Source organism: Bolinopsis microptera, chromosome 1 (assembly GCF_026151205.1).
Source record: "Bolinopsis microptera isolate Bmic1 chromosome 1, MBARI_Bmic_1.0, whole genome shotgun sequence".
In the NCBI taxonomy this organism is placed as follows: Eukaryota; Metazoa; Ctenophora; class Tentaculata; order Lobata; family Bolinopsidae; genus Bolinopsis; species Bolinopsis microptera.
Window position 1 is genome coordinate 2,711,523 of NC_087072.1, and position 25,081 is coordinate 2,736,603.

At 39.1% G+C, this 25,081-nt stretch overlaps 1 protein-coding gene across 10 annotated transcripts; it reads right to left on the minus strand.

Moving 5' to 3' along the window:
• LOC134825893 (tubulin monoglutamylase TTLL4-like) lies at positions 1-25,075 on the minus strand. 10 transcript variants are annotated; one of them, XM_063838083.1, is made up of 19 exons: positions 24,761-25,075; positions 24,225-24,447; positions 23,832-23,881; positions 23,205-23,283; positions 23,016-23,099; positions 19,402-19,501; positions 18,911-19,050; positions 15,736-15,846; positions 15,287-15,453; positions 14,565-14,669; positions 14,042-14,253; positions 12,426-12,548; positions 11,743-11,959; positions 10,316-10,580; positions 10,023-10,162; positions 9,367-9,540; positions 9,127-9,212; positions 914-968; positions 1-775 (listed from the first exon to the last, which is right to left on the minus strand). In XM_063838083.1, the coding sequence occupies exons 1-19, from the start codon at positions 25,046-25,048 to the stop codon at positions 482-484; spliced, it is 2,913 nt and encodes a 970-aa protein (XP_063694153.1). In that variant the 5' UTR covers positions 25,049-25,075; the 3' UTR covers positions 1-481. The 10 variants fall into 10 exon arrangements, with proteins under 10 accessions (XP_063694153.1, XP_063694155.1, XP_063694154.1 ...); XM_063838085.1 differs by lacking the exon at positions 23,016-23,099; XM_063838084.1 differs by lacking the exon at positions 23,016-23,099 and having other exon boundaries at positions 15,287-15,462.
• Between the last annotated feature and the right edge of the window lie 6 nt (positions 25,076-25,081).

Genomic DNA, 25,081 nt, shown 5'->3' on the forward strand with positions numbered 1-25,081 from the left:
TTTAATTGTAAATCGTAACTAAAATGCTCAACAAATATATGAAAAATACAATCTAGAATCACACACACACTATTTCAGTCAACCTAAAGTCTAAGAGCCAAGCTGAAGACTTTAGACCCATTTAGGATTGCAATTTGCAAAGTCAAACTATCAACGATAAGTAGGGACTTAAGAACTATTAAAAATCGCCCTTGCCGTAAATGGCGTAATTTTGTGCAGTCGTTGAGTAAAGTAAAAAGGTATACAAACCATAAATCATTAAGATGGAAATTTATATACAAGAGGAGGGTGGCGTGTCTGTAACCTGGCACGGTTGGACAGCACACAAAGTGATGGTAAACATGAGCAGCGATTCTCTCCCCTCTTGCTAAAACTCAACCAGCTAACTAATTTTATATACTCTAGCTTAATATCTCCAAATACCATATAAAGCAGAAGCGCACCAGACAACATAACTGGACTATAAGCTCTAAAAATATTGTCATCTAGCGACAGTTGTCGAGTCTACTGGTTTCCTGCGCTGATTCTTAGGAACGGAGTCCAGTTGGGGTCGGGTGACGGTGGTGCGGGTTGTCTGACTGCGGGAGCTGGTACCCGCACTGGATCTGGTGACCTGTGCAAGGCCGGGCTGACTCCGTGCCAGAACAACAGATTGGACAGTTCGCCGTGTTGCGGGAAGGGGTAGTGGAGGCTTGTAAGTGATAGGACTAACTCCTTTCTTGGGATGGAGAAACACTTCTAGTGAAGGTGTTAGTAGTAGATTGCTGGTGCTACTCTGTGAGGGAGAGAAGCTGGTTAATGTTAGGTAAATAGTTGTGCAAGTGAAGAAGATTTAGAGGTAAATAATAAACTAAAACAAACTGACCGATTTTATTATTTTTGTAATCGCTTAATATTGTGGTTAAAATCTTACCTTCCGAGAAGGTGGACAGCTTCTGTTCAACGAGCTTCTGTGAGTCTTCTTATCACTTATAAATAAACCGTTATATAACTAGTTTAGAATCTATAAAATAGTTACTAAATTCAGCAGTTTTATTGCTATTATATTTTACAACTTTTTTTAATCCAGGAGTCCCCACTGATTTCAACAGAGTGAGCTAAGAATCAGTCGAATCTATTTTTTTGAATGTAATATATGTCAGAAACATCTCTTTAAAGAGTCCCCCTAAATCTAAGAAGTTACCCTTTGCTCTATATTCCAACAATTATATACTATAATCCATTTGCTATTTTATAGCTTCAGTTCGATAGGAATCTTGTGATCAAGAATATAAACTGCACTACAGTCTACAGCTAAAGAGCATACACTTGCTGACTGGATGAATCACGTGTTGTCTACGTGATTAAAGTGAGTAGTATAATCTTATTGTTCAAAAACCAAACAGGGGATAATTGTGTATCCAACGATATCTTTCTAGTTTCTATGTTCCCTCGAATTTTTTTGACATAAATGCTGGCCCTAGTAAATAGTAAAGGTGGTCTTTAGTTGTTGTTTTTTAAGAGAGGATAACATGATAATGCTTTGCCTGCCTCTGAGTACCGGGGTAAAATGAGTGGATATGTAAAGGTACAGGTGGTGGTGGGGTAACGTGTAAACGTGATGTGGAAATGTATTATTATTTATTAATGTGATAACCAGAGAGGGTGATGTGGACCGCATGAGCTTTAAGTCACTCCTGTAAAGGTGGTTTTAAAGACATAAAGGCGTTCATTAACTTGCAGTTTCAAAATATAGAATAGCAATCATAAACATAATATGTAACCATAAGTCAGTTTTATAAAGGTTTTATGATGTGAGATTTTGCATATGTTTTATATGGGGTTTGAGTTTCAAAGAAACTCAGACTACTCCATGCTGGCACACGCCGTGTCGCCTTTCCTTAATCCTTATACTGCCCTTATTATCAACACAAAATATATGATGATCTGATAGCTACTCTGGATGACTTTGATACCGGTCTGGTAATTTAGCCATCTGTCGACGGACACTTAACACACGATTGACACACATCAAAAAGTCACCCAGCACAACGTAAGCGCACTTTAAGTACCCGTTTAGTGTCGTTTGATTCTGTGTGCGTCGACCGTGTGTTAACCGTATATCAACCCTCAGTTAAGTGTTCATGCGTTAATTGTGTGTTCAGTGGACCATTATTATACTGCATCATGCAAATCTAGGAAAAGAGGGATGATCTTCAAAATTATGAATTGTAACATTTAACCAGAATTTATATCTAGATTCTGACAGCTTGCTTAACGCTTACATTCTCGATTTTTGATAGGATATCGAATCACGAATGCAATATCTAATGAACACAAATTATAAAATGAACTTTCCCTGCTTTTACATTAAAACTAAAATCAAAAAATTACTAAAATGTACATGCTTATAAAAGTAATAGAACTCCTACGCAACTGCAAGTGTAATATAAAGTGTTCTCCACTTATTTATTTTTAACTCAAGTTTCATAACTTCACCTTTATTAATCATTACTCAAGTTTAAAAACTCACCTTATATCTTAATAAATAAATTTAAATCAATTTAAGTCGTCAAACCAGTCAGTGCCAATTTAAGAAGGGAGAATTAGGGAAAATTGCGAAATATTCGAGTTTCCAGATGTCTACAATATGTCATTTCTCATTGTGAAAATATGATCGGTGTAAAACCAAGAATTTCCAAAATATTGATTACGTAATCAGTAATATGTGAACGACCCCCTTTATATGGCGTTATCTGAGCAGCGTTTTCTTGTACTCGAGTTTTCTTGTGTGATTGGTCCATAATAAAATAAGATGGTGGACACTGGAATTTGATAATGAGTTGAAAATGCAGGGAGGTGTGAAATTAAGTGACCGCGGCTTGTACAATTATTGTGACGGACCATGCACGCGTGCGAGATATTGCCGCGCCGCGCGCTCGTGGCATGTTACACTAGTTGCTTCGGAGGATACTTGAAACTATTATATGTTTTCGCCGCACACGTAAAAAAATCTACCAGAACAGTAGTGACAGAGACTGGCAATTATTCGGAGGCTGGCGAACCAAAGCATAATATGCTTTGCATATACCCGATATGTCATATGTTTGAAGCGTATTTCTAGGCTCATTTTGTCGGACTCCTTTCATTTATGCTTTGATCTTGTCCTGTGCTCCAGGACGTGCTCATTTCATCGAAATTTTAGAGTCAAACTCAGCGGAAAAACTATAATCGATATCCCATGGACACCGAATACGGATATGCTTTGATTCTATTTAAGTTCATCTGTTATTTTATACAATTTTCATCACTGAATCTCTCAGCAACTTGTATACAAAGTCCAAATTAAACAAAGAGTATACCCATGAAACCGACGTTTCATGGCCTATGGCCTTATGATAAGGTTTCTCAAGGTCTAACCGTGTCAAAGACCAATAGGTGCCGAAACGTCGGTTTTATAATTATACTCTCAGTCTCATTCGTCCTTTGTATACAAGTTGTTGTGAGACGTGAAGTCAGTGATGAAAATTTATCCAAATAATGTACTCAATGTAACTGACGCTCAGTAAGTTAATCTGTGTAAACCGCATAGGAAACTAATCGCTTTATTACGTAAGTACTATTGCTACAGAAAACACAACTTCATACAAAATATATATTGGTAAACGTGCGTTATTTTTAGACTTAAAAATTCCCTTTAAAAAAACTTGGTCCTAGTACTAGTACTGGGTCTGGTACTAGGACCCAGTACTGCATTTTGTACCAGTGGTGTATTATAGCAAACGGTACCACAGACCCTGGAAGGCAGAGGGCGCAATATTGCTGAAATTTAGGCCGTCTTCATGGACAACCGTCCCATTTAGCAGCGAAACCACCAATATCCCACCCTTTTCAGTTTTAGTCGATGCGAAGAAGAGGCGCAAGAACGTTGCCAGGGCCACAAGGACTTAGGGGCACCATAAAATAGGCAAACGCAAACAGTAAAAATTCACAACGAATTGTAGGAGGGAGAGGGGGTGACCATCTTCAATGTTGCCCCACTGCAATTAGCAAAAAATGTATACTTCAGCGATCTTATTATGAGAATTTGAGGCATAGTCATTGCACCTATTTCCTTATAAGGATAGTTTAATCTTAAAAAATACGAATTGTAAAACATTTTTTTAATTCGTTTAGTCCAGCCTATGTCAGCGTGTGTATTTCATGGAGAGCTAAGCCCAGAACTTCGACACCGATGACATATTGCCCTGCCTTTTTGAGTTAGTGGCACATTAGCCATCGCTCACACCATACGAAATCATTATCCTGGTTAAAGGACACAGCTAGCTGCTAATGATCGTGATCAGGAGATCATTGGTTAGAACAAAGGGTAACTGATGGATTTATGACGGTTAATTTCACAGATACTGCAGACGATCTTATGCGGTAATTTCTGCCATTAGTTAATGGAAATTGACATAATGTAACGAGTTTTATCTATTTTTTCACCATTAAAAGCTCTTAAAAGTCGGATCACGAGGAATGTGTAACCGTTTATCGATCAATTAGACGTATTATATTTATACTGATAAACATACACGACTAAAAGTATTTCCTCAGTCACCGCTCAACTCAGGGCACAAGATAAATCGTAGACAATTTATCTAATGATTATCTATGAGAAGACTAATGTTCACTAATGATCTTATCGAAATTTATGTAATGACAAAAACCACAAAAATTACCGCATTCCACTACGATAACCGCAGTCCAAAATTAGGTTTTAACCTAATTTAACCTAACCAACCACACAGCAATACAAGTTTCTGCAACTATTCCACCTTAACCGCCTCCCCGCACACTTCCACAAAAATAATCACTACCCTTGGAAAGTTACAGGCCACCGAAAGCTGCACATGCATGCGATATAGTGCACGGAGCACTCCGGTACTCCGCGATACAAGTACATTTCAACGAGAGCCTGTACGACAGTGTACTAATCCAATAAGATGGAGGGATGTTCGTCAGGTGAAGAACTCGTGAAGCGATGTCCGATACGAAACATGCATCCGTCAAGCAGCGGCATAGTTTTTAGTGCACTTCATCATGCTCCCACTAATCACTACACTTCAGATTATCATTAGCAAATACATGCGCCATGTGCTTAAAATAGATTATCATTATCTTTTCTTTCTCATCGCTAAATGATGTGATGTGAAAGTGAGACTGGCTGGGGGTCATTAATCTTGAAGCTCGACCAAACGCGAGCAGTGAGCAGTTAGAAAAGAAACAATTTCAGGAATAGATATTCGATGCTAGGGGAGGTTGGGGATGCGTTTTTAAATACAAGTGAAACGATTTTTCATGCTATTTATCAAAATGAAACTTCCAATAATCCGTTCATTATTAAGTGAAATGTTAGGTTAAGCTCATAAATGTACTATTACATATATATATATATGTAATAATGTTCAATTCAAGACTAGCAAATATTTAACCCTAAGAAGTATCCAGCATATCTCAAGCATTGCTATCTGACACACTTGGTATCCATTGAGTCACTATACAGCCACTGTCCTGCCGTGTCCGACTGGACGTTTCCCAGTTCTGGAATCTGACTAGTTTCAGTTTGTTTAGACTCTGCTGTGCTCGATGGTAGTTAGACTGCCAGTCCACGCTGGGAAAGTGGGTGATGGTGTCGGGTGCGGGTGACTCGCTGTTTGTCACCACACTGCACGCATGAGGCGTCCTCTTGGCGTAGTTCCGAGCTGCCACTGACGGTACCGAGCTACGTTGTACGGTTGTGCTACGTTGCACGTAATAAGGCACCGAGCTACGCTGAACCGCGGCGGTTCTCAGCGCTACAGATTGCGCTACAGATCGCCCCGGGGTACTGCGCTGCGTGCCACCAGAAGAAGGCGCAGAGTGAGACGGTCTGCTCTTGTAGCGCACAGCGGGGGAATTGTAAGGATTTGTTGCAGTGATGAGAGTGGTAGATACAAGTTCTGGTTTGTTGGGGGTGCTAGCACCAGACTGGCTGCTCTGTACTGGAGACGATGGAGTGGGCATTGGGACCCGTGGTACAAACACTCGACTTGTGGGTTCCCTGATAAAACTCCAGATTCAAGATGGGAAAGTATCATGCTTTGGGAACATTTGCTTTTCACAACAGCCTCGTTGATGGGATTATTTTATACACAGAACATATGCAGACATATCTAGTAGTAAACCCGCGATGAAACATTGAGCCAGAAGTGAACCCTGTCTAGAACCAGCAACAAAATTGTTATCTAGTGATAGAGAGGACAAAATTAGCATCGTGCCTTATTTTTGCAAAAATATTTCGATTTTAGGTGCAGTCCTTTTACTACAACGTAATATGAAGGGTTCAATTTGGTTCACTATTGACTTCGTTTAAACTAAACGGTCTGCTTATCTTTATGTTGAACATGCGAACATCACATGAATTGTATGCAAGATAAGATGCACTTGAGATGCAATGTACGGTCAGTTGTTTCATGCAAACATAAGAACAAACCACTCAAGAAAATATTGAATGAATAACATGAATAACATGAACTTAAACTGGTATCTCTGATTAATTGAGGATTGTGAAGTTATACCAAGAGCTATTAAATACCAATGAGCATTCTCATTTTGCAATGATCGAAGTTTCTTATTAATAAATAAAAACGACCACCATGTTCGGTGTATTTATTTTCTCGTCACCACGCGGTTAACTCAGCACGCTAAACATGCCAACTTGTGTTCCATCCAGAGTACATTATTGATTGTTTTTATCTACTCAAAGCCAATGAAATGACAACGAAACACCATTTTACCACACCATCCTAGATGATGCAAATCACTTGGCCAGCTGAAGATTCTCAGACACGCATTGTACATGACGACATGCTTAACATTCTTCATGCGCCAGATCAGCTGTTTTATTGCTTCTCAAGGTGGAGTAATTGAAGATGGAGCTCTGGTTCACGGGCAGCGGAATTTTTTAAATGCCAAGTAGCTCAGAAAGCTACAGGAGAGGGCCGGCCCGTGATATTTGTTCTCACGACGAAGATTTGACGCACGAGAAAAAGAAATGAACTATGAAGGCTTGTAATGAGCGGCAAGTTGACATCTAGATTGTAAGGTGTACGTGCTCCAATAATCTAATAGGCAGAGGCACATATTAGGTGCGATGGGTGCGGGATCGCACAATTTACCGTTTTCCGCACATTTCCGCATAATTTATTGTTTTCCGCACACTTCCGCAAATTTTGTAATTTTCTGCATATTTCCGCATAATCTAGAATTTTCCGCGTAATTTCGCATAATTTTGAAATTTTCGCGTTAAGATTTTCGAGTGTAAAAACCAAAATATGTTAAAAGTCGGGCCCTTTTAGGACCGTGACTCAGGCCCTTTTAGGACCGTGACTCAGGCCCTTTCGGGACCGTGACCCAGGCCCTTTTGGAACTCATACCTAGGCCACGTGACCCAGTTACCACGTGACCCAGGCCCTTTCGGGACCGTGACCCAGGCCCTTTCGGGACCCTGACCCAGGCCCTTTCGAGACCGTGACCCAGGCCCTTTTGGAACTCATACCTAGGCCACGTGACCCAGTTACCACGTGACCCAGGCCCTTTCGGGACCGTTACCCAGGCCCTTTCGGGACCGTTACCCAGGCCCTTTCGGGACCGTGACCCAGGCCCTTTCGGGACCGTGACCCAGGCCGTTATGGAACCCTCGTCGTTACCGTACTTCGATCATACCTGCAGCCCTTTTTATCTGGTAATGAGCTCTATTCGTTGTAGCGTTGGCTTTATGGTGGGCTTAATGGATCTTGGATCAAACGGTTTACAAGTACTGACGATCAATGCCAACAAGCGTGTCACATATTCGCGATCACGCATGGGATCTGATCGACTCTATCAAGAGGCGTCTTCAAATAACTGTCTCCTGATCTCTACCAGATCAAGTCACTGTTCTCAGATAACTGAATCTCAATAAGGTTCAATCATGGTCTTAGTAAAGACCTACACCCTCAGTAACACATAAACAGACCTATTTTTGATAAGAGCGGCGGTTATACGTTTAGAATTTCCAAAGTCCTTCAGAAAATGCAAATAAAACCGCACAATTCCCGCACAAATTTCGAAAAAATCGTCGCACATTTGCCGCATAATTGGTAACAATTTACCGCACCTTACCGCACATTTTACCTTTATAGTCGGGTGCGGTACCGCATAATTTCGATATTTTTACCGCACCTAATATGTGCCTCTGCTAATAGGTATATGTAATAACATACCCAACATACACATGCGTTACCATGGATACATATAATAACAATAATGAAATATTTGATGTGGTAATCTATTTAAGATTGTTACAAAATGGTGGGCAGAGGAGCAAGTATAATATTATGTCAATTCATCTTAAGGGGGGGGGGGGGGTCTTCTTAAGTCTTCTACAGTGTTTAAGTCGATTACCAAATTAAGGAAACTACTTTTACCATCAGTATTACAAACTGTGGATGTGGATTCTGGTTGGGAGGTGAGGTATATTTGTTGACCTGAAACTTGACACGTGATCAATCCATGCAATTATGCCATATATACAACATGTGACATTGTGACGTCATCAAAACATGCATCACCTCCCAATAATCCCATATATGGCATAATTGTATGGATTGATCACGTGTCAACTTTCAGGTCAACAAATATACCTCACCTCCCCACCAGAATCCACATCTATTACGCACGAATAAACATTGATCTTAAAACTATAAAACTACCTTAAAAGTAATTTCAGGCTGTTAATATAGTTGTACAATGTAATAGTGATTGGCATGTAACAGTTGACACGCAGAAGAGATATGCTAAGATTACATTGAATGCTTACAGGCTGTATATAAATTGACACGTGCTATTTATTTCCACCTAAATGTATAATTTTAGTTACAGTAAAAACGAGTAATATAACAGCTATGTACAAATTATTGATACAATGGTTTTACAAATTCATTTATTCGGCTGATTTATATTCATCAAAGAACTGATTCGACTACTTTTAAAGCAAATTGCTATATTGGCGTTAGTTTTAAATCTTCCATTTATTCAGTATAAATGTTATGCATAAGGACGGAATTTGTAAACATAACAAACCTGATCTTATCGTATCGTTTCAGGTTTCTGAGGTTTTGCTTGCACCAAATGTTTTCAGCGTTTGTCGGAGTGCGAGTAAATTGTACCTGTGTGTTACATTCCGTGTAAATGAGTTTTTACCAGGATATATTAACAGATCAGCTGTGAGTTTTATAGGCTCAATATTTTGACGCTTGTGTGTATATACAATATACTTTGATGATCATTATTAACTGAATTAATGACGTCAAAAGAGCAAACCTGCGACTCAGCTAATTTCTGAAGTCTGGCAACACCACGATGTGGATCCTTAGCGTATTTCTTAATCCACTGTAACACGAGCAGATCGTAGAATTTGGGCAACACGAAGTATTTCAAATATTTACCCCCGGACTCGGTGGGGAATATTAACTCCAACTCTCCTCTTCTTGAAATCTGAGGAAAAACAGAAATATTCATGGAGATGAAGATAAGGAGTCGCGAACAGCTCCTTATTGTTTATGTGTGAATATCGTGCTTTTCGTACTTGAATTCAATCAGAATGCGCTGCACCAGAGCAGGACTGCTGTGATTGGTCGTTTACTCTTCAATTGTTTTAAATTAAAACGTTTATTTAAACATGTTAACATATCAAATTGTTTTGATCAGTGTTGATTTAGCTTTGGAAAGCTGTGCTGCAACAGAGTGGTCTGGAAAACAGATATCTGTAATCTATTGAATAGCAAGCAGAGAGCAAGTTTTTAGAACATGCAGCAATATCAATATGAATTCCATTGTTTAGGGCGCAGAAAATGTATTGCAATAAATATTAACAGGTATTGTTCGTAAAACGAGAAGAAAGTAACACGGCGAATAATTGTGGCCATTACTTAGTTATAAGATAAAACAATGTTTATTACTAAATGTTAATTCCATACCTCGTCCTCAAACTTCATAAGCACTCTGATATCATCAGGAGTGAGAGTATCAAGTATCTTCTCCGAGACTGAGCCATCTGTTGGGTACTTCTGAGCAAAGTATGCATGCTTAGCTTTCTCGTCACTTGATAGCTGGATTCCTTAGAATATTACAGTTTAAGTGATTTAAAACTACGTCAGTAGAAACGTATGAGGTCTTGCAAATGGAATGCATGACATCCTAACAGTTTTCTATTATACTCTACATTTCTATCAGGAATTCTGATTAACAACATTATAAACATATTCCTTACCGGGATTAAAGTAGAGTTGTTTATCAGTGACATTGTCATTGTTCTCACCGTTACAACCCTCCTGCCTCCCCCCAACAATGACATTACCCCCAGCGGGAGTGCTGGTCCCGGAGTGAGGACCTCTACTGGAGGGTGCTGTAGACCGGGTCCTGGTGGGGGTCTGGGGTACCAGGAACCCTGCCGTGTTGAACAGGTCCTTTACCAGGCCGTATTTTATGTGCTTGTCAAGCGGGGCACTGGTGTGGAGACTTGGGGATATGTTTACCTGTAGAGTGTAAAGGTTAGAGTTAGAGTTAGAGTTAGAGTTAAAGGTTAGGGGTTAGAGTTAGAGTTGGAGTTAGAGATAAAGTAAGAGTTAGAGTTAGAGTTAGACTTTAGAGTTAGAATTAGAGTCAGACTTTAGAGTTAGAGTTAGAGTTAGAGTTAGAGTTAGAGTTAGAGTTAGAGTTAGAGTTAGAGTTAGAGTTAGAGTTAGAGTTAGAGTTAGGGGTCAGCACCGGGTCAAAATGATAAGTTTGCAGGTGCCAGATTTATATTTCTTTCATTTAAAAAATAGTCATGTATTATATACGAAATTTAGTCATTTTCCGATACGAGATTGGGGACGGGTTCTATAAACAAACAAACTAACAAACAAACATATACGAAATTAAATTGATCGAAGTTTGACTGCCTCATAGTATTTAATCCTTGATATAATGCATTAGGATGCAATTTTTACATATTCTGAATCACTAGCAGTAGCAGGCGAATTCTAGATTTATCGAGCAATTGTAACATCTGTATCCGTCCGTCGAATTCTAAGTAATGAAATAAAAATTTCTTCATCGAGAACGATCTATGAATTCCATGTTATGAAATTATACAAATGTCCTTCATCGTATCTAATCATTGCACTTCAAGTTACCGTGTGATATGCATCATGCATCTTCATTGCCAACAGAGATTAGTTTTGGAAGCTTAAGAATAGGAATGAACTTTCTAGCGAAAGAAAGACCGGGCTTCTCTCATCTTACAATTTCCAGCCGATTACAGCTACATACTCGGAATATTTCTGCTGTTATCAACGATGAACCGACGTTTTAGCAACATAAAATGAAGTATCAATTGAAACTAATGTGCGACATTATGCCAATTGTGTTTAATTATGAAACTGCACACGTTTATCTTAATGACACACTACATGTGACAGTGTTAGTGTAACTAGCGCAGTCTAATAAAAGTACAACAAAAAGACAGCACATAGAAACGTAGATGTACGTTTCTATGTATGTATAGTGTATACATTTGGAACGTACATACATTTGGAACGTACATACATTTGGAACGTACATACATTTGGAACGTACATACATTTGGATCGTACATACATTTGGGACAAATTCTTTACATTATTCTTTACATTTTGCAAAACAGTTTTTACTCACCTCTATGATCCAGGGTTTCAGATGCTGATCAAGAAATATGTCAAATCCGAACAGTTCATGACATGTATGTCGGTATTTGCAATGACTCTTGGATAGACTCGTTACAGTGGGAACTGAGGCTATGATCGTTTTAACAACAATGTTCTTTATTTTAGCTTTTATCCCTTCGACATCCTGTCCCGCCACTTGTAAATATTTCCACAGAGCTTTCAAACCCCTGGAAATAGGAATATTTGATGAGTAAAAATAAAATGGAGGTTCAGTTTCTCGATATTTAAATTAACAGTGACTGCTACATCTTGATATCTGACAAGGAGCATTAAAGGTACATGATCGAGCTGCTGCCCTTTCGTCAGGTGGAATTTTCAATTCATTTGTGTTCATCAGACAAGCTGTCACAAAAATGAAAATGTAATGAATGAAAAACGGTGATTGCATCTGACATTGTGACCAAATACTGCCACTTACTTAATAGATAATGAACAAAATATGCTGGCGTGAATACTTTTGAACTACATATTCAGACCCCTGTCACGTCAATCAATAGCAGGTTTTAAAAACAGTTCAGACATTGAAAAGCATTCCAAAGAAAAACCATTTTAAAACCACTAAATATCTAAATTTGAACATTACTTCATCCCCGTTGAGACAATGACTATGAAAAACACACAAAGGTTTCTTACCACTTGTGACTTTCAGTTCCGGTCTCATCCTCATTTTTGATGTAAGCATCGTTGAACTTGTTGACACTGTAGTTGGTGAGATGAACATACCGGTTAGACAGTGACTTGCTCGAATGTGAGTATCTGAAATGTTAATGTAACAAATTCCACAAATGTTGTGGCTTACAAATAGGTTACACCCAAAGTGATGACACACGAATCAACAAAAAGGAGGTATATTATCCTGTATATATTCTACACTTCTGCCCTGATAGATGCATTGATGATTTAATTTCGTAATGGTATATATTACAATATGAGATAGCATGAATGTAATGCCATAGTATATCACTATTTATGTAACTTAATAAGGGAAGTATAACTGCGCAATGCTGCAGCTCATTTCGGTCAAAATTAGTGGCAGTATCGAGATAGCCCGACCACTGGTCCGCGGACCACTGTCTGCGGACCACTGTCCGCGGACCACTGTCTACCAGATCATATTACTGTATAATAACAGTATCCCCTGAATCAAGCAGGGTTCACATGACCCTGTAGCATCTTCTGATGCCGGAGGTCTTGCTAACTCCTCTGCTCATGCTCCTCGTGTCCGCTCCAAATGTAACAACTGCGTTGTTATGAATGTCCACCGAGAATCTTCAGTCCTCGATGGGATCCTACATTCTACTACAAAAAAGATAACAAAGCTTTGTCCTGAGCATCAACTCCCGGACTCCATTCCACCAACTCCTCAAGACACGATAGATAGAGCTCTTTAGGAGGTTTTTCTGGAATAGGAAGTCTCGAGCATTCTCTAGGGAGGCGGTGGGTCCATTAATTTCGTCCATTAGACAGAAGAGTACCATGTCAGGAATTGGAATAGTTGTTGTTGTTGATGATGGCAACTGATAATACTTCACCAAAAACGAACGACTTATATACCACATTTTAATCGTAATCATTTATTTCATTGAGCAATCAATATTATTCGTAACTAATTATTTCCGAGAGACCACATTTGAATCGTAATCAATAGTTTGATCCAGTAATTTACTACGCTACAATTAATTATGCTAGTCGTAACTAATTGCATCCAAGATACCATACATACCATTCATATGATCTGGTAACCAATCAACTATTCACAAACACCTGTTGCTTGATTCAGGGGATACTGTTATTATACAGTAATATGATCTGGTAGACAGTGGTCCGCAGACAGTGGTCCGCAGACAGTGGTCCGCGGACCAGTGGTCGGGCTATCTCGATACTGCCAAATTAGTGAGAGTGGTTTCCAATTACTATTTGTTAATGACCCAATGCTCAGATCTACATTCGTCGTGGAACTAATCAAAATCCGCATCTTTGGATGTTCAAATATACAATCTCTGTAACAAATCTGTCTATTAACATCCTCCAAAATAATGATGATGTGATGCATTGATTTGTGGCCGTCAATCGTCAGTAACCAAACTGCCCATTTTATAAGCCAACTATTGGTTCTTTCTTATCTTCAATCTTATCTCAGAAACAATAGAAATGTATGCGGAGTGTACGTGACGACGAGAGCTGAGAAACACTAAAAGTAGTTCTGCAGATGTCGACGGAACTGCACCTCAACCGAGCCCTGAACTTACTTGGAACTGGCGAATCTAACAAGTCCGTTATCGTACATGTAAATACACAGCGGGTCGTAGGATGACACGTACACGTATATCCTCAGGTCGAACTTTCTGCCGTTTATAAGATACGGACTGGCCAGATATCTCTGGATTATTATGTTTCGTTTCCTTGGTATCTGGTTCAGTTTGTGGATGACTTTGATACCAATACCACGTGCAGATGCAGGCTGAAAACAAGGTCTGTTAGAGTCGGGGAGTGTGTAGTGATAAAATATGACAAAATGTGAATCAAATACAGTAGCTGTCAGCTCTTGTATTTCAGCTCTTGTATTTCAGCTATTATATCGTTAGCTGATGCAATGTTCTAGATCCATCGACAATATTGCGTGGCTATAAGACAAACTGCTATAGAAGTTTTAAGGGTTAAAATAATGAAATGTACCGGCTTTAAGGGTTAAAATAGTGTTCAAATGTACCGGTTTTAAGGGTTAAAATAGTGAACTGTACCGGTTTTATGGGTTAAAATAGTGAAATGTACCGGTTTAATAATCCACTTTTGTTTGTGTCCACTCTCGTCCCAGTATCGTTTAAAAGTCTTCCACTCACTCGGCAAACAGAAGGTGAGAGGGATAAAGTCATACTCCTGAGTAAACGTGATTACTAGGTTAGCTAGGACACAACTTCTAATTCTCAAATCGTTTTGTCAACTAGATATTAACGAGGTGTTTTACAGTTTACTATTACATGGTTAGAACTTTTATCTGATAATTAGGTTTTATAAAACCGAATTTGCCATGGAAATATTAGAGAATATTTAATTTACCAACTGTTTACTGTGACTATTATAGTGCAGGTTTAACGAAATATTTGGTTGAGTGAAGTATAGTATAAGAGACGAATATTAAGCATCAGATACTCCTATCAAATAACCTATCTTCTCTCAGTTAAACTGAGGTAAGGTAACAGTGCAATGCTCGCTGTGTTATTTGATATCCTAATGACGCGTACATTACGAGAGGCCGGGCCTCGCTACTCTCTACAGTTGTTGCATATAACTTGGTGGTTGCTTAGCAACGGCAAGTAGAACTCTAACACTTTTATCTTTTGAAATGTGTGAGATTTCGAGACATGGAGAGATCCGTAAATTAGAAGTTTGTCAAGGGTGAATATTTGAATATATTTTGTCATGGTAACAACTTGCAAGACTAACAAATAGTAATTCATACTGAGAGAAATATTAAATTGAAGGAATGTGTTTACCTTCTTGGAGTGTTTTATCTGAGCTTTGTTCAGGTTTTTCCAGAGTTTGTCTTTTCGACCAATCTCGAAAGTTCCAGGATAATGGTTGACTTTTTGATGAGGATGTATGTTTCTAAAAGCTGCTGCCTTCATATGCTTACCCCAATATCCAATCCACTCCCGTCGCTCTAGGATATCTTTTTTGTAATTCAGCCTCGGTTCAACAAATTTGTATGTCTAAACTGTCTATTGTAACAACCTCACGAGTCTTTACAAAGTCACGTGGCTATAATGAGTAGGAGAAGGAAGTTATATTTTTGGACAGAAGTCGTGTTTTTATTTCTCGGTTATCGTAAGTGTCAAATCTGTAAGCTTTGTGTCAAATCTCTAGCCTGTGTAGTGTGTACAGTCAAAATATGTAACGATGTTTTCTTAACAAGCCTAATATCAGCCAGTTAACTAAGACTCACTGGTTGAGGGCACAAAGCCAGTTCGAGCGATGACATTCTTTACAACATTAGGTGTTATTGTACTCATCTTCCATTTTAGCTGCTTTTGTAGCGCTCTTGGTAGCTTAGATACTGAGGATGATCATAATTTATTTGAATACAAGTTAAACATAACAGTAACGATTACTATATTTGCAGTATTTACCCGGACATATTATATGACTATTATAATCTCAACTTTAAATATAAGGCCTTGCCCTTAATGGCTCACATTTTTCTACCCAATGACCTTCTGCTCACTGATTTTGCACCCAAGAGGTTAAGTTATTAAGTTTAACCCAAACCTAACCTTCCTTTATAATGTAAACTAATTGACATGGTATGCAGGACAATTGAATAAGTTAAATCACATATTCAACAACGTTTGTTAACAATACAAGCGGCACAAGTTAGCCACCCTCCCAGAGCAGCAGGGACAAAAGGAAATCGCGGCATGTACGAAACCGCGAAATTTCACATTTTCCGCGACAAATCGCGATTTTTTACGTTTTTCGCGACAGATGGCGAAATTTCCCATTCTCCGCGACAAATCGCGATTTTTTCAGTCCTCCGCGAAAAATCGCGCATTTTCCTTTAAATCTGAAGACCAAATTTGTGTATTTTCCTTTAAATCTGAGGACCAAGTTTGCGTACTTTCCATAAAATCTGCGGGCCAAATGTCACGTTTTCTACAAGTATTAAGTATAATATGAAACTAATCACATTTACAGCCTTCCGTGAGTTCCGATTGTAGGTACATTTTCGATACGTACCTCTTAAGGCGGAGCTTCCGAGCTTCCGGAGCTTCCGAGCTCGTATTGCGAAGGGAAGGCCTTCCGAGATCGCATTACAAGGGGAGCCCTCGAGTCCAAAATCGTGTATCGAAGCGTATGTGTGACCTTTGAAAAATTGAAAAAAATATTTTCGGCTCATAATGATCAGGGTAGCATGAAACATGAACAAAAGTAGTTTCCAGAAAAACTTTGAAAAATTTTGACTTAGAAAATTTTCTGTCCGAGTCATTCTCGATACGTACCTCTGAAGGCGGAGCACCCGCTTCCGAGCTCGTATTGCGATGGGGAGGCCTGCCTTCCGAGATCGCATTACAAGGGGAGCCCTCGAGTCCAAAATCGTGTATCGAAGGGTATGTGTGAACTTTGAAAACCGAAAAAATATTTTCGGCTCAAAATGATCAGGGTAGCATGAAACATGAACAAAAGTAGTTTCCAGAAAAACTTTGAAAAATGTTGACTTAGAAAATTTTCTGTCCGAGTCATTCTCGATACGTACCTCTGAAGGCGGAGCTCCCGCTTCCGAGCTCGTATTGGCGTATTGCGAAGGGGAGGCCTGCCTTCCGAGATCGCATTACAAGGGGAGCCCTCGAGTCCAAAATCGTGTATCGAAGGGTATGTGTGACCTTTAAAAACCGAAAAAAATATTTTCGGCTCATAATGATCAGGGTAGCATGAAACATGCTACAAAAGTAGTTTCCAGAAAAACTTTGAAAAATTTTGACTTAGAAAATTTTCTGTCCGAGTCATTCTCGATACGTACCTCTGAAGGCGGAGCACCCGCTTCCGAGCTCGTATTGCGAAGGGGAGGTCTGCCTTCCGAGATCGTATATGGAAGTTGACCAGTAGACATATAAAACTTGACCAGACGACATAAAGTTGACCAGTAGACATATAAAACTTGACCAGACGACATAAAGTTGACCAAACGACATATAAAACTTGACCAAACGACATAAAGTTGACCAGACGACATAAAGTTGACCAGTAGACATAAAAAACTTGACCAAACGACATAAAGTTGACCAGAAGACATACAATGGATTAAGAAATCGAACAGTATGTTAAATCAGTGTTGTTATTGAATCGTCACTTGTCAGATATTTCGTCATCGTTATTCGCTTGGTATTGTATTCGCTTGTTATAATGGACCGCTTTGTCAAACGGCCTGCCGACAAACCGGCTGGACCTTCGTCTAGCAAACGCTCGAAACAGGCTAAACAGGGCAATGTAACAGCTTCCACGAGAGTGGCTGAATTTGGCAAATCATCGTTTTATGCTGACAATGGGAAGCTATTTTGTAGAGCATGTAATCTCGTCGTAGACCACATAAGGAACAATCATGGGCTTCCCTCGGGATGTGGTTAGAACTTCTAGAAGGTTCGTGCAGGGGGCCGGGGTAAGGATGTCGTCCAGGTTGATGTAAGCTTCAAGGGGTAGAGGTTGGATACTAGATGGGGATACACTAGGTAGGGATATGGGAATTGGGTTGAAAAGTTCGTAGTATTCCATTGCTATAGTTGTGAAGTGTAGATGGTCGTTCATGATGATGTCTCCTGTCGTCTGTTGAAAGTTATACAGTATCGATAACGAGATATGTCATACAGTACGTATGACATTGCAACATTTGAGATCATGTCAAAAGTTATGGCAGCTCTTGTTGTTATGGACCCCCATGACCCATCAGCCTGTATCAGATCATATGATGAGATCACATCCTCATGGGACATGAGCCGATCAAATAAAATAGCCAAAGAATATGTGAACTCTAACTAAGCACTGTAAATACATTATTTTTTGCCGCGAATTCGCCGCGATTTTTCGATTTTTTGCCGCGAATATGCCGCGATTTTCGAAATTCCCGCCGCGAATTAGCCGCGAATTAGCCTAGTTTGGCTTGTCGCGGTGCCGCGATTTTTGGCCAAAATAACCGCGAAATCCTTTTGTCCCTGCAGAGCAGGGACAAAAGGAAATCGCGGCATGTACGGAATCGCGATTTTTCCCATTATTTGCGACAAATTTTATGTATAGTTTAATGCATAGTCTGTTAAAAATCGCGGTATCGTGAATTTTGGCCAAAATAATCGCGAAATCCTTTTGTCCCTGTCCCAGAGCCACATAAGTCAACCACAGCCAGGGGTTTAGGAAATTACTACGTCATCCCTCCTCTTAACTCAAAATACAGCTACCATGGTTACTGGTGAGCGGTGAGTGGTGAGTGGTGAGCGGTGCCACCAAGCACGATCCAGCACTCCATGCCAGTTGAGACACAGTATGCCACCAGAAGGTGGCTGTATGTCAAACAGTGGCTAACCAGTGTAAACAGTGTAACTTAAAAACTAAGTTTTATATCTGAGTTCTCCTACCTTTCTCATGTTCTGCAGGGAAGTATAGGACAGGAGGACAGTGTTTAAAGTGGGACTGAGTGATAGGGAGGTGTGTGGAGATGTCAGCATCACTCCCTAGTCCGCTATCAGTGGTGGTTACACTCTCGCTCACTTCGTCCCTGGGGGTCAAGGTGTCGGTAATATAAACTTATGTTATCCTTACAGTTGAACATGAAACAGTTTATTTACTGGGGAAACAACTTGGCTTCATCCTGAAATTTCCTTCAGAAAAGAACACAATGTCCGGTCTTATGACGTGCATACTTATCATCACCAGGCACATTTTGCGAATTGTTTTGTGATCTTATTCAGTAGTTATTAAAACTAGATATAGAGTATAACTAAAGTTGAAGCTGTATTTTGAGCATGTATTTTGGTATGAACTCCTCAAATTACACACGAAGAGAGGAATCTTAAACTAAATCACTGCAAAATGGTAAACAAATAGTCGAATGAGAGAGAGAACTGACTGTTTAGCGTCTAGAGAAGTCCAGGAGAGAGACGAGTTACACTGGCTGACAACAGCACTGTCGTCTCCATCTATATCTGATAACTCGTCAAACTCGTCATCTGAAGAATAGCGTGTTAGGGAAATTAGTTTAGAGACTCCTTAATTAATGTTAATGGTGCAGTTAATCATTAGTTATAACTCCTCTATTGGGAATTAAAATGAGATATAAAACTTGGGTTACATCATAAGATAATAGAATAACTGAAAATACAAAAGGCTAAAAGACGGATCAGTAAATAAACATCATCAGGATAAACATCATGAGGATGTGAAGAGGAAGGATGCAGACCTTCCTTCTCAAGGTAACTAATAATACTGCAGGCATCCACCGCACGCAGCTCACTGCCATGTAGGTTGCACTCAGGGCGCACAGTGACAATGCCACACTTGCAGCAGGCAGCATTACTCATCAGCCTTGCTCTGGGGAGAGGAGGCAGTGGTGGGAGGTAAGGTAGACGGGAGGTCAGGGAGAGGGAGCCGGGCATGCTGTGCCGCAGCTTCACCCTCCGTATCGCATAGAGCTCCGGCAGTTTTGGGGGTGACATTCATTCCTCAAATTCCCCTCACCATCATTAAACTGTGATTATCAGCCTTGCTCAGACCGCTAATGAGGTTTGTTTTGAAACAAAAGTTTTAATATTTTACTTATCTGGAGAATATAATCGTAAAATATGTGCATAGGACTGCATAATTATAATACTCAGTGTTTTAATATGTACTAAGATCCGAGATCACAAGTTAGATTTTCATGTAAAATGTTGTGGTCATGAAAGATGCAGTATTGCAATTTGCAAAGAATGAGAAAAGACCTGCTGCCGAGTCGAATGTGGTTGAACGAAGCTAAAGTAATACTGATGAAAATTGCCTTGACAATGGTTGTGGGTTGATGAAAGCTCTCAAAATCGATTGTGAAATTTCTATCGTGGTTTTTGATAAAAAATTAAAGATAACAGTTATAGTGCACGTGATGGTAAATAGTTTAACAAAAGATTAAAAAGAAAAATAAGTTCTACCTGGCCCCGGCTGAGGAGTACTAACTACAGAGACCGAGTTATACCGAATCTTATCCGAGAAATAGCCTTGCCCATACACTCCCTGCAAAAGTCTGATAGGGCTGGAAAGATCGGAAATCCATCACACCGAAACAAACCACTCAAAAAAAAGGAACACAAGTCAAGCGCGACTTCTAACAAACGTATCACAATCACAGATATTTGAAAGTGGATGCTTGCTGAGGAGGAGGTGGCGGTGTTAAACAGTCTGACGAGTGAGGGCAGCTCGCTGAGTGGTGGGGGATCAAGTCACTCTGTGCTATGCAGCGTGCTACGTGCAATAATACTGCCTTCCCAGACTCGATACGAAGTATTGTGTTTAAAACAGAGGAGTAAATGAGCGCGATATGACTGCGGGTAAGCGTTTTGGAGGGAGGAGAGAAGATTTAACGTGACAAATTTGCACCATTCAATGGAATTTAAGAGTTGATATATTTAATATATATTATCATATTAATTCCTTGCATTAGAATAAAGAGAGAAATCATATTTTTACGGTGATTTTGTCAAGCTGTTCCGACATAAATGATAAACAGTTCAATAGAATGATCAACAAAACCGTTAAAAAACAAGGCTATGCTCAAATTACGATTTAAAACATGAGGACATTGTACCATTCTGTAATTAATTTTGAAAAGTTCTGAGCTACTTTCATTGATGATAAGAAAATAACGGACCTTTCTGACACGTGACATCACTTAATTAATCTGATCTCAATTCACAAATAATACTTGTGTCAAGTGCCAAAACATATGCCAATTGATTATTGAATAATTATCTTATCCATGATAAGATGTCAATATTGCGGGAACTCAGTTCAACAATCATAATGTATTAGATTAAATCATCCGTTCATTCGGTAGTGAACTCGGTACTTCAACATCAACAGGTGTTTTAAATCAAACAAAACTACTTAAAACTAAAATCGTGAAGAAAGGGCGATCAATCGTATCTTTCGGTAACACGAAACTATGAACTGCATTAAACATGGCAACATCGGCCCTAGCAACGGGCACCTGTGCAGGAGCTCAATTTGTGCGATATAGCGTTTTAAAGTAAAACCATTATTCAATAGTGAAGGTTGAAAGTTGATAGCGATGAAGAAATATTATGTGAAATACACAACAGTCCGGAGCAATCGAGCCAAGTTGGGATCAGAGAGCATGCTAGTAAACTCATAGCCCAAACGAGGTAGCATGAAGGGTAGTTAGGGAGACGAATAGGATATCATAAATTTGATGAGAAATCGCATTATAAATACAATTACCGTGAAACTATGAGCACAGGAGAGAAAATGAATCGAGGACAAGGCTTCAGTATGAGCTGCATGAGAGGTAATCAAAAATGGAACATTTTTGGCTTGCATGAAATAACAATGAAAAGTTTCATAAGAAGACATGCATAACTTTAACTATGGATCATTGTAGTTAAATTGGTTTGAAGTACATTACAATAGATTAAAACGGAGCCGCAAGGCAGTTTGATCTTAGAAACCACCGCTTAAAATCTAATCCTCTTCGGACAAGCAAAGAATTCACAAACAGCTGTAAAGAAGAAGTGATCCTGAAATGGAAGAATCACAGAGATTATCACGAAGCAAACAAACTTAACGAACATTATATACTGCACAGTGTTTGCACACTAAAAAATCGAAACTGAGACGGCTTGATAGCATATTGATAATAGACATTTTAGATTTTAAATAGAGTAAATTTCCAGTTGTAATGTTGTAGTAACAATATACGGCTTGACAAGCATAAGCTGTATTGGATTTCTGCAGTGCCCATTGATCGCTTGCTGTCGCCAGAACGCCACTTCACATCAAAACATCATGGTTTGCCGGAGACATGAATCACGAACATTCTTTTAAGATATAAAAGTCTCATGATACGTCACCACTCGATAAGTAAACATTAGTAAACAAGTTTAATCTAATTAAAAACTATCTACTATCATGTGCACTCTCTGTCTTGATACGGTCTTGTCAAGCACTTGTTATTGATAAGTGAGGTTGGAAGATGTAGAGCATGATCCTAACTTTATAACCGGCTGAGTGACCCAGCCTACGTGTTTAGTAGACGTGTTCTCAAGTGTGTCTACTTAATATGTGATTGTGTGTGTACTTCCGTCATGGTTCAATTGTCACCTTCGATTGAAATTTGACTTGTGGCAGTTGAACGTTCTCAGAGGGTTTATTGATTCAGATAAATTATAATGTTGGCTACTTTCTCGGATGCAATGGAAACCCTCCACTGCTGGTCAGATATTTAGGATATTAATCATGAAAATCTTCAGATTTATGTGACATTTTATGATATTGAAAAGGTTTGGTTTTTTACAAATTACTATTTGATACTATGAACATGTTAGCCATAAAGACAAGCGGCTAAAGTGATTTAATAATCAAATGTTCAATGCTGTAAAGAGTCATTTAAATGCCAGTTCAAGGCCAACACCGAGAATAAGGTAGGTGCCATGAGGGCCAGGGTATCATGAGAATTCATATAGGCTTAAGGCTCACTTTCAGATTTTTCAAGCTTCCCCGACTCTTCAATGCTCGTGGTCTCTGTATGCTCGTCAGTGAACGTGTCAGACGGACTTTCAGCTAGTATGCAATAGTTTAGAACGTGGTATGTTAACGTTTCTTCAGATTAAGAACACGATAATACAAAAATTAGGAAAACACAACAATCATCCACAATAAACTTACTGTTGTCGTCTTTAAAGTCAAACTCCGAGCAAGTTTGGTAGTCGTCTAATTCGGATGGAAGAGTGCTTTCAGCGTAGTCCTGAAGAAAGAACATACTTACATACTGACAAAGAAGAAGAAAAAAAGAAAATTACGTATAGAACTGATAAAACCGCTGTTATCAGCAGTTCTGCAGATAATTATATCGTGCATGCACTAACACCTTAACAAGAGGGATCTTGTGGGCGTTTGTGCAGCGAATAAATGTGAAGCTTTTGCTATTATCATATTCTTTAAAACAACAAAAATCGTTGATACTAGAGGATTTGAAAAAATAGATATCAATGTAACCAAAGTATGCTTGTTATGGATTTGTTAAACTATCATTGGAGCGACTGCATGGAACCTGTGTAAGATTGAAATTCATTAAGTTTCGTAAGAGGTGGTAATAAGATCGGTTGCACGTGTTAAACTCTGTTGAATATAGCGCCCATGTTATACCGAAAAGGAATGCGTAACGTGGGAATCGGAGTGAAGTTAGACTGATCTACCAACTGATGAGCTGAGTGTCGACTAATTTAACATGCAAACTAAGTCTTCTGTTGGTAAGAAAATAATTTATATTCGCAAAATCTGATAAAAACAAACCTCATCATAAGGAAGTGAGGTTGAAGTTGTTGCAGTCACCACTGTATCCGCTGAAGGATGTTATTGTTAATCAGTGGGTTTGTGAAATTATCACGATTGGGTGGATGGTTTGGCAACTCTGTACTTCAGAAGCACCGAAACAGGGGACGGGTTTTAATTGTTCATCTGATAGCCATAAGATTCCAACAAACAGCTAAATGTCAGTTACAGAGGTGGAGCGGATGAAATAGGGAAGAGATAAATGTGTGATTTTGTGATAAATATTAAACATGGATTGTCTCTAAACCACTGTACTAGCAAATAGGGACGAGGTAAGCCAGAAGAACGGATCTGACCTATAAATCTGTATTCTGTAATTCTAGGAGTTGATAAAAAGAATAAACCAGGTATTACCTTGTGATAGGAAACTGTGGTCAGAAAGTTGGTGTTGGTGTGACGGTTGTTTAAAATATTTGGCTCCTTTGGGCTTTGCCTTGATGGCAGTTATAGCCGGTGGTTTTACTGGTATGTTAGATATTATTTTGCCTACATCATTTGGCACTTTTAGTGTTGCAGTTCGTTTAAAACTGCCTGCTGCCTCCTGAGGTGGGCTATTCTTTTTCTCTGACACTTTTCCCTGCAAAGTTCAATGTTTTATCATGAAATTTTAAAAGCATGAACTAACAAACAAGCACTTAATATATAATGCGTTCGAAACTAATATTATGATAACATAACTTGATGAACATGAAAACAATTGACAATTTCTCATTGTGCAGATCTGCAATCTGCAGCCGACAAACAATTAATGATTATCATCAAATATCTTCATTTAATACTGGTCTTTAAATTTATCATACACTCTACACTCGATAGTGCACAAAATGAACTTACAGTAGAAACATTTAATGTACCAATATAGCAGTAATGGCCAGTACAGGATATCCTACCTTGTTTTTTAGTTTGCAAGTCTCCCATGGTACACTTGGTGGTTTTTTCCTACCATTCTTCCACAAAGACAGACATTTGCTGTCAATGTCAGATGACCTAATATCTCCTTCTAGTAATTTCAGAATGGAATCTTTACTTTCCTTTTGAAGAGAGTTGAGTTGAGCAGAATCAATACAAGTCTTCAATTCAGCCAATGAACAGAACTTGACATCTTGTTTTAAATTTTGGAGCGGAAGTAATCTACAAGGAAAAGGATGCTGGTTTTTTCGAGTCTCTTTTTTGTCCATCCCATACAATCTTCATATTTGTCTGATGTAATG

Excerpts from the sequence above, each read along its gene's own strand:
- LOC134825893 (XM_063838079.1), bottom strand. The coding sequence starts at position 25,048 with ATGGACAAAAAAGAGACTCGAAAAAACCAGCATCCTTTTCCTTGTAGA. Across the intron at positions 12,549-14,041 it reads GTTAGATTCGCCAGTTCCAA|ATACTCACATTCGAGCAAGT; the intron begins GTAAGTTCAGGG and ends TTAACATTTCAG. Across the intron at positions 9,213-9,366 it reads AGAAATTAGCTGAGTCGCAG|GTACAATTTACTCGCACTCC; the intron begins GTTTGCTCTTTT and ends TGTAACACACAG.